The 11,247-nt window shown below is 31.6% G+C and overlaps 1 protein-coding gene across 1 annotated transcript; it reads right to left on the reverse strand.

The window, feature by feature from the left end:
- Window positions 1-6,344: 6,344 nt before the first annotated feature.
- LOC143921684 (uncharacterized) lies at window positions 6,345-11,032 on the reverse strand. Its single transcript, XM_077445037.1, has 5 exons — window positions 10,930-11,032; window positions 10,617-10,834; window positions 10,384-10,519; window positions 8,483-8,616; window positions 6,345-6,692 (listed from the first exon to the last, which is right to left on the reverse strand). Exons 1-5 carry the CDS (start codon window positions 11,030-11,032, stop codon window positions 6,345-6,347), a joined length of 939 nt encoding a protein of 312 aa, XP_077301163.1.
- Window positions 11,033-11,247: the final 215 nt, after the last annotated feature.

Raw genomic sequence — 11,247 nt, forward strand, 5'->3', positions numbered from 1 at the left:
CGTATCAAATTAATTTAATTTGCAGAAGACTTAACGTTTTTGAGATATTTACAGCATTAATTTTTAAACTTACCTCACTTTGTTATCTACAAAAATAATTTGACCTGTGCGTGGGTGTTTTAAACGAATAACAGCGCTTTTAATTTAGTCTCCGGAACTTTTTTCGTTCACAGAAATTTCAATATTGAATTTATATATTGTGATAAAAAATCAAGTAAAAGATTTTATAATGTATTGAAGGCAAAGCAGTGCATATTTGAAGCGTATTTACAAACTTTTGAATACGCTACGGATACTTTTATGTAAAGGAATTATAAAATTAATTTTAATTACAGAATGTTTATATTTGAATATTTAATTCAATGTTTTTTTATTTATTTTTACATTAATATACAAGGTTCTCTATTCTAATAGCTACTGATCCAGTGATCATAATTTATTTTAAACACTATTTTTTTTGGTAGTATTTATATTATCTTATAATAATTTTGAAATTCACAGTATAAAGAGCAGCGTGGACGAGTGATTAGCATATTATGCTTTCGAGCGGAGTGTTCACGGTTTGATTCCCACTAGTAGCTGTTAGCCAGACCTTGGTTTGTGACTCCAGGGCGGTCGTTTCCTTTCAGGGTTTTTATGATTTTCATTGCAACGGTTCCTATATATTGGCATCTCCTTTCCAATCTCTCTTGCAAAACCCAAGGTATTCAGCATTATGAGGTTCACCAATTTTTATAATATAATGCTGCAAAATTTGCTCCATAGATGTCACTCTGGGTGATGTTTGAATGAATTCGCATTGTATAAAATGCATGTATTAATTGTATTATTGTATTGTAACTGTATAAATACACTGGTCTCTTTAGAACGATCTGTAAAGACAAGTGTACATGTTCGATTGGAATTAAAAAAAAAATAATAGAAAAAAAGTTTAAACATCCATTAACAGCTCGTAATTAAATGATAAAAAGTCATATATGTAGTAATTTAATTTAATAATAAAAAAAAAATCATATAAAAAAGTAGATATGCCACTAATTTGAAAAAATTTATAATTACGTTCGAAATATAAACGATAATTTGGTTTGAATGTTTTTATTCATTTTTGTTCATTGAATTCATTTTTGTGACCTATATGATATTCTTGTGGTACACCGGCATCAATAACGGTTATTTTCATTTTCAAGTTATTCAAATTATGATTGTAATAATCATCAATAAAAATGCCAAGAAGCAATTATGTAAATAATACCGATATGATATTTCCTCATTGACTTATTAGATCATCTTTAGAATTAATAATGTACATACGAGTATGTGTCGTTTTACTCTGCGCACGCTAAAGGAACAAATGGAGAGCATTCCTAAACTATTATGAATTTAAATTTTAATAATAATAATGTTCATTATTATTTTGTATTATAATATTGTATTTTACTTCGGTGTATTTCAATAGCGAAAGTTCAATTTATTTATAGATGACTATCCTCGGAGAAATAGTTCGCCAACATTAAATGGGTATAATATAATACATAGGCACGAAATATACGTGTGTATGGTATCGACACGAGTTTGTACAAGGTAGTCACAGTTCGAACAAGTGCTATATTAGTTTCTTGAGTTCTAGTTTGAGGTTATTGGATAAGGTCTTTGGGGGTAACTTACGCTCCATTAGTTCGCTCGCAAAACTCGCACGAACACTTACTTGCTACGAATTAATTGTTAATTTTGAATAATTGATAAATTCTTCGTCGGACACAATTCCTTTTAATTGGATACGTACCTTGTAATCTAGTTTGGAAGTGGAAAGTTTTATAAGCGAGGCGGCTAATGTTTCCAAATTTTTAATTGCAGTATTGTTCCGCAGCGATTCGCGTTCTGGCCACGTCTTTTCAGCTGCAACATCCGTACGTGGACCGAAAACCAATTGGATTTCAGACCGTCTTGAATGGCGTTTTAGTTTCAAAAGTTTCAGAACATCGAAAATTATAAAACCATTTTTTTAACGAAATTTATCTTTTAAAATCATAATATAATATTATTCAATTCAGGCCAATATTCAAAAATTTTCAAACCAACTTCAAAGTTTTTGTTGGGGATAATATTTTTTGCACGGCTGTAAAATAAATCACACGAGATATGTCAAAACCACATTGAATGTCAAATTAACATGTCTAAAAAAGCTCGCACGACCCAATCGGGGTCCGCCCGGCAAATCAAACGTCAAAAGTATCAAAAATAAAATTTGATAGTGAACTAAACATTAAGTATATATTTTTTAAATGCAAATTGCTATATTGCATTATAATATATGGAAATCAGCAACTTATATATTAAAAAAATATATGAAATGTGATTAATAGTTGATTTCTGAGAACGATTTTGACATTGTAGGTTATGATGCATTTGACAGTTTGATTAAATTTCACATCGGTTTTTATTCTAATCGCATCGCATCAATTTATAACTGAAAATGTTGTTTTTTTTTTGTAATAAATTCACTATCAAATTTTATTTTTGTTACTGGCACATTTGACATTTGATTTGCCGGACGGACCCCGATTGGGTCGTGCGAGCTATTTTAGAAAGGAGCACTTTTTTTTTTCATTTCTAGGGCGAAATGTTTTAGAGATGGCCATTTGCATATTATGTCGTGATAAACACCTAATTTGTCTGGAAACAAGGCTATTTTGCGGGCCCATAAATGGAACTCGTTTTTTTACTTCATATTATCAACATTCAATCCAGCTACATAGTTTTTTATTTCAATATATTAATTAAGATCATATCTGAAGTGGATTATTTTTTGATTTCCTTTTAATTTCAGATGTGTATGAATTTTAGGGCACGCATTCGAGCTAAGTGTGTTTTTACAAGTTTTTTTTATTAGCTTCACTCTGTTACGTAGTTAAAAAATTGTGAATTTGAAAACTCTGGTTTTGAACCACTTCCACTATTCAGGTCGCTTTGATATCTTACCGATATATGGAGGTTAGATAACAATGAAAAAAGCTTATGTTTCCAGCATGAAGCTAGAGGAGCTAAATTATTAAGAACTCATTAAAATTTACATCGAAATCTCGTGTCAGACCGGATCAATGACAGCTAGCTAACCACACGCGGCTTTCTACCACCCATTTGCAACTCATTTTAACAGTGATCAAGCTACTTTTCCTGCTCTCATTTTTTTGTCGTCTGATATAAAATTAAAATAAGAACCTTTTACACTATCTCAGACGTCTAATCCACAAATAAATTAAGAAAAGTAATATATTGGTGAAACACGTGGGCTAACTATATTAGTGTTTTATTTCCATTGATTATTGCAAGTCTGATTTGGTCGGAGTTTTGGTTAAAGAATCTGATACATTATATACAATAAAGAGTCGCATAATAAATAGTATAAAGGTAAAGACACAGAAAGTATGGCAGTTCAAATCTGTACCGTCGCGTCCCTACAAAAACCTTACCCCCTGGAGTGTTTTCGAGGATATTTTATCCTTGTATTGATATAGGCTTAACAGTGAATCTCATATTTGAAAAAATGAAGCAGAAACTTGTCAAAATGATAAAATCAAACAAATAAATAATGATATGAAGATACGCCTCTCACAGCTGGAGTCCATATGCGAATCCCGTGGCGCAATTTTGAGTGTGTACTTACCATAATAGCTGTAATCAAATCGAATTTATTATATAAAAATAATAATGTTGATTAAAAAGCAAATATTATTTAAATCGATTTGTATAGGTTTTTGAAATTAAATACTAACATTTTTATTTGGAAAATTTTATTTTATATATAACAATATATATATATATATAATTTATTCCGTACATTCATAAAACATTATGATTTAAGTTCATATAGTTACATTTCTGATATGTAACACTTTTTTCCATATAATTAAATTGTATGTATGTATGTTTGTAGTTACGTCGAAGATATAATATAATACATTTACAATAAAAATATTCAAATATACATACAATAAATGGTCTAATGATAAAAATTACTATAAAATAAATAATATTATATTAATGTGAATTTTACTCAACAGTCACTCCATGTCAATACTCATATCCATTCATTGGTATCGTATTACATTATTTACATTTAGGGTTGAAATAAAATAATATACACTTATGTACGATGATAGGTTTTTTTCTTTTTTAAATAACACAGCCAGATGTTTTTTTCTTTAATTTATTTATACGGAGTATCTCAGGTATACGATACTGACTTTGAAAGGAAAATGTAATAGGTGTCTAATTTTTATTTCGACATAAGTCAATAGAGTTTTCTGTGACGTCAATATTATTTGAGTTTCATATCATATGTCTGAAATACTCCAAATACATGCTATCGACGATGTGTATCATTTTGGTGATCCAAACTTAAGCAATCTTTTGAATTTTAATTATTCTAATATGAGTATAGCTTGAACTTTGTTTGTCCTTCATTGAAGTGACTCTTTCGTACTTATAAAGCAATAATACTATCCAATATTTAACATACAAACCAGGAACGCTTGCATTTGAATGATTAAATTACTATGCATAGGTCGAATGTTTGCTTACGTTGGCATATATTAATCGAGCAGTTCGTATTGGAAACGATCGGCTTTAACAATCCATGTTATATTAATGTAAATTATCTATGTATATATGTATATGTACATCCACTAACAAAATCACTTTTGTGGCTGAGATAGTTCTAATGAAAAATCTTATCCTTGAAGTTGAAATCCTTTCAGCTGAATTGGGAAATCGTTATTGAATGGGGATAATAATATGTAATTTTTTTTTAGTCTCCTAATTATAAGTACAGTATGTTTAAGGAGTCGTTGTAATGATGTAATAAAAAGTAGAGAAAAAGATCAGTCCGTATCAGAATGTCCCATAGATAAAATTGTTTCAGTCAATAATGAATGGTTCAAACGGATACGAGTCTCATTTCGTATATGTACTTTAATTCCATTTTTTTTTAAATATTTATAAGCACTTTTGTGTGTTGTTCCTCATTTAAATATATTAAAGAGATTTTTTTATTTTTTACAAGGATTTTATAACAAGCCTCTTCTATGTTTGTCTTCGCTCGTTCGTCCGAAAACATTTGGATTTGATACCCTACATTCTTCCGATCGTTTTGAAACTTCGGTTTGTCCAACAATATATATTCAAATCAAATCCGCCAGTACGATGGTGAAAAATAATCGTAATAGACAAGTTTTTATTCATATCACTAGACACGTTCGCAAGACATACCTTTCTAAACTCTTCCTGTCGTATTGAAACATTGCCAGCTTGCGAGGTTTGGCCCCCTGATAGAGATTTAAATTGTTTTAGCTAATTCGATAGTGAAATTTAGCCGTCATAAATATGTTTAAAAATTCGAAAATTGTGGAGACAGTGACAGCTAACCCATTGCCAAAGGCCAGTAGCCTTATGTGTTTGACTTTCCGCGCCCCACTCGTTTTGTCAGATTTTAATTGTTTAAAGGCCTATAACTTTATATTTTTCACTCTATATCTTTTAATATAATATATAATAAACCAGCAGCGTAGACTAGTGGTTAGCACACTATGCTTTTGAGCAAAGCTGTCACGGTTCGATTCCCACTAGTAGCTGTTGGTCAGATCTTGGTTTGTGACTCCACGTCGATCGTTTCCTATCAGAGTTTTTCCCAATTTTTCTGATTTTCCCTGAAACGGTTCCTGTAAATTAGCAAATCTCAATTTATTCAGCGTATTGAGGTTTGCCAATTTCTATATAATAAAATGCTGCAAAAATTTTTTCATAGATGTTGATGACGTTTGTATGAATTCGCGTTGTATAAAATTGTTTGTATTGTATTGTATGTATATGTATTAGTACACTCGTTGCTTTGGAGCGATCTGTAAAGGCGAGTGTACATGTTCGATTGAAATAAAATTTGCATGGTATGCTCTCATAATCTCTTCTATATATTTTTACTTCTCTAATAAATTATATAATTTGTAAAATTGTTAATTTAAAACGTATTCAAATTTGATTGTTTCGGATGTTGTTTCTTGGGTGTAGTATTGTATGTAGATTGCTTTGGAATATAACAAGATGTTTGGTTTGCAGATATACACATGGCCGGCAGCATGTAGTACATGGTAATACAAGTAATTGTTTAAAATTAAATTAAATTAGTGTTTGTATAGTCACGAGTCGAAGAGCAGCGCGAATTTGCTCGCGTGCAGCGAAACGAGCAGAGTCGCTAATATTTGTCGTAAAAATAAATGGTCGACACGTCGACTAGCACAACCGCTTTTCACTGTGAACGAAACAAAACACATACAAAGTCAGATAGAGAACTATAGAAGGGAAAGGGAAGACGTGTACGAAATGTATAAATGAGCAATTTGGGTCAAAGGGTTTAATTTCGTGTCGGGTCTCTGTTTTGGTATGGGATTATTCGGTTGATCGATTCTATCCGGATGTTTACCTAGTAGCAGAGCCTCCCTGTTGTCCGTGAGGGGTGCAGCCCTGCCGAGGTCGGTGGGGGATGAGGGCCAGGGGGAGCTGGCCACGCACCGGGCCCTTAGGGATCCTCCTTTTAGGTGATGAGCCCCCACGGGAAGTCTCAGGCCCAAGTTCACAGTCTCCAGCCCGTGTTGGTGCCTCGTGACTCCGTAATCCGCCAAATCCGCAGGATTCGAAATCTGAAAGTATAGTGGGGGCACGCCCAGGGCGGATGTAATCAGTGGAATGTTTCACAAATTAATAATAATCGCAGTTTCAGAGTCTTTCGGAAAATAATAATAATAATATACAATTTTTTTTTCAATAAAACTGCTTTCACATTTTCAAAATGAAGAGTTTAATTTATTACTATTTTTTTATTATTTATATTCTACAATGATTTTATTACGGGTTTCACCCCTGAGCGTCACATATGGTATTAAACCTGTACATATATAAATTTATAGATTGTAAATTTGAAATCGTACTCAAATAGTGGTGACGTAATAGTACCTATATGGGTAGGATGTAGGGTTCCGAAAAACCACCCGAAAGAAAAAGCCGGTTTTCGGTTTTTTTACAAATAAAAACAAGTTGGCTGGCTTTCATCGGTTTCATTTATTTTATCGAGGTAAGCCAGTTTCATCAATAGAATTTTTGTTACTAATCCACAAGAATAGTTGAAATATTTTTCTAAGTAGAATTTTATTTAATTCTCATATAAAGACAATTTAATATATTATCCCTATTAATTCAATTCAGATTCGTGTAAATACGAGTAAATACTAGTACAAGCTTTTAGCTCGCAATTTAACCGATTTAAAATTCAGCACACTTCCAATTAACCCTTTCAAACGAAAACATAAAAGAGAGTGGCCAGGACACTATTTCAATAAACATGTTTCAATAGAAAATACTCAATATAAAATAGTATTAGCAGTGGGAAAAAATTCCAAGTGAAAATACGTACTTTTGGCTTTTGATTTGAACTGGACGACTACTTAGAGTGATTTGAAAGCTGAAAAGTATTACAAATGAAAGATAAAATACCCGACTATAGATGTCAATATTCATTTTGAACAGGAATTTGACAGATTTTGAGACATCGACCGAACAACACCAAGATATAGAAAAATCGCGCGATTTAAAAAACACATATATGTATCTCCGAATCTCGAGCCAATCAACATTTTTTATTACCAGATTCGTGTTCACCTTCCATAGATCTATAAGAAAAGTCATATATCGTCTCTGAACCAAAAAAAAAAAATCGTCATTTGTCGAACAGTGTAATTGTGTTTAAAAATATTTTTTAAATAATCAATTTATAATAAAAATAGAGGTGAATCTTTTATACTTTTTATATTGCATTTGTTATTAATAAACGACGTTGCATTGAAACTTATACTGCTTAAAACTCTATTTAGACTTAATATATTATACATATATGTATACTTAATATTAAATATAAAAATCAGAATATTTATAATATATACTATTATATAAGTACATATGTACATATTTACGGTACAAACGTATATAAATTTTGTTTCATTTAGGGTATGGCTTTAATTATATAATTTACATACATATAATACTTGTATATATATGTATATAAAAAACAAACAATGAAATTAATTCTATACCGAATATAATACAATACACCGTATTAAGTACATATTTAGCATGAATGTACTGAAAGTTGATTACACTAATAAATGTACATTCGAACTGTTAATAGCCATTAGATTTTTCCATTATTTACAACTTCCATACTATACACATTGATATACAAATATTAAGGAAAACGTACGAGTGAAAGCCGCAGTTTAATTAACCTACATTTAAGCCATCATTAATACCGAATTTAGGTCGTAGAATTTTCTGAAAACGCTTTCACAACATCTATGTATGTACATATGTATATATATACTTAAACATTTACATACATACGGTTGATAAATTATAACATACAATAATATGTACTAACCTTTTCATCGTTGACGTACCAATGGAGGACCGAGACCGGATATGATTTTCCGGAAGTGCAGTTCAAATTGAGCTTATCTCCTATCCGATACTTCTTATCCTGTCCGCTTATGTATGGCCCGTCCTTAGCTAAATCTGTACGAAATAAAACGTGCATATTATATTATAGGTTTATATGGATCTCAAGTCTTAAGTTGGTTTTAGAACTAGCGTCATTTTGACGCACGGTTTTAACCCTCCCTCACCGATGAGGGGTATGCAAGTGCCCCAATTTTTACGTTTTTCGTAATAACTATGTGGTTTTCAAAGCTATACACTCTATATTTCTTGTATTCTTAGAATGAACTGTAAGAAATTTATTTTATTAGATTTTGTATGATTTAGAAAAGGGGCACATCGTAAAAAAATACATTTATAAATTTCTACGTAGCACAGTATGATATAAAGGCGGTAGCGATAAGTCATGTTTTTGACTGTTCGCTTGCATATTCTTGTTGATCGATGAATCAATGCGAGAGGAAGAGACAGCTATATTTTCGTAAGCTATTGTTTTCGTCGCTTTTGGCGCGTGGCTATTGAGTCATGCAGTTGCCTGTTGGCCTTAACTATGTGCGTTTGCATGTCGACGCTTGTCGCTATTTTTTAATACAAAAATAGTCAAAAACATGGTATAGGACTAATTTTTTTATGTGGAATAATATATATATATATATATATATATATATATATATATATATATATATATATATATATATATATATATATATATATATATATATATATATATATATATATATATATATATATATATATATATATATATATATATATATATATATATATATATATATATATATATATATATATATATATATATATATATATATATATATATATATATATATATATATATATATATATATATATATATATATATATATTGAACCCATTTGTGTTTAGATACGGTGTATTTTGATTAAAAAATACTGGAGTCTTACTCGACCCCGGCTTGGGACACTCGTTCGATCTCGACGCTTCGTCCTTCAAAGGTTAAAGTACAAGATGGGGTGGAATTTATTTTTGAGTATTATTCTTCAACTTCTGGTGAAATTGAGGTTGTTGACCAAACATTTTCATGACAAAAAATATCTACATGAAGAAATTGCTTGATAATAAATCATGCAACTGATTACGAAATACAAAGCCGGGTTTAGATAAGAAGTGCACGGATAAACATGGATACGAAATTCCTAGGTTTGTCTATGAGCGTCTCACGTGTCCGTGTTCTTCTTGTTCGTTTTGTGTATTTGTTTGAACGGGCCATAATTTTGTGAATACTTCAAGGACGACTTGCAAGGAATATGCATTCGTTCAGTTAGAACCACACCAGATTTCCAGATTTTCAAAATTTAGATTCAGAAATTTCAAAAAAGTACAAAGATTACGCAGTGAATAATAATGGATGGTGAATGTATGTATGTATTTATGTATGCATGTATATCCAAGAGCGTATTAAAAGGTTAAATTAATCCCAGAAGATTTTATTTGAGGATTGAGTGGTGTTATTTTAATCTCACGATTATCTGCAGAAGCGAAAAATACGCAGTTTTTGACTAATAAAAATCGCGCATTTTGATTCATTCATTGTCAGGATAAGTGCATCGGGTTTACCTGTTAAGCCTATTTGGTATATATGTACATATGTATATGTAAAATTTTTTTTTTTGTTTTCTCCCTCTCTTATTTTATTATGTAGGTCATTGTAGCGCATTAGGTTTTTCCTGTAATGCCACAATGGTCCAAAATGTACTTTTAAGCCGTGCGTCAAAAATACACTATGTCATAATTACGCTCAGTGTTAGACAGCTTTATCAACCATAAAATGTTAATTGAATATCTTACATATTACTTCCATTCTCCCTTCACCATTCGCCGAGGAAAATCCCGGAGCTTCGGCGGAAACTTCACACCTGTACATTCCAGAAGACTTCAACGTCAACCCCTTCAGCATCACGCGCTTGTCATTCGAAAGTTGATGCTGTCGAATTGAAAAATAAAAAAGTGCGATTGTTTGTATATTATATATGTACATATATATGTAAGTACATTGAAAGTTGAAATTTGAGTATGCTTACGTCCACTTTGACCCCCTCGACCCAGTAGCTGTGGTGTGGTGGCGATAATTTGGGCATGAACCGGTAAAACTCCTCGTTGTCCTTATACCACTTGACCGAATACAGGGTGTCCCCCTGCAGTTCGTACCGACACTCGAGCAGAGCAGTCTCACCCCTCACCCTGTAGCCTGGAACCACCACCTCAATGACCCTCGAGCAGATCGACTCTGAAACGACCACTTACAACATGTACACGATTGCTAGCCGTTACATACCTAAAAATATATGTGTATGGGCTAAAACTTCCTTTTATATTGAAAATAAGATAAAATACATCTGGCTGAAGGAATATCGAAATCATAATACATAGTACATGCATATAACACATAGGATTGTGCTCCAGCTGTGTTCTGAGCATGTGAAGAATGAAGCGACATTACACGACAAGGATACTTAAATAACACCAAAGATAGTCTCTTAAGGTTAAACATTGGTTAAAAGATGATTTTTCTTAGTCAAGTCGTGCCACTTTGCACGCAGTCTTACAAAATTAGCAACTAGGTGATACAATGATGATTATTATTATCATAATTTTCATCAACTTATGATGAACGTGAAATTTATAATGAACATAATTGATGCTGGTGTCCCA

Source organism: Arctopsyche grandis, chromosome 13, assembly GCF_051622035.1.
Source record: "Arctopsyche grandis isolate Sample6627 chromosome 13, ASM5162203v2, whole genome shotgun sequence".
Lineage (NCBI taxonomy): Eukaryota > Metazoa > Arthropoda > Insecta > Trichoptera > Hydropsychidae > Arctopsyche > Arctopsyche grandis.

Coding starts and splice junctions, on each gene's coding strand:
- LOC143921684 (XM_077445037.1), bottom strand. CDS start 11,032: ATGTCGCTTCATTCTTCACATGCTCAGAACACAGCTGGAGCACAATCC. Junction 10,520..10,616: donor TCGAGGGGGTCAAAGTGGAC/GTAAGCATACTC, acceptor TCAATTCGACAG/CATCAACTTTCGAATGACAA. Junction 8,617..10,383: donor AGGGAGAATGGAAGTAATAT/GTAAGATATTCA, acceptor TATTTCGTACAG/ATTTAGCTAAGGACGGGCCA.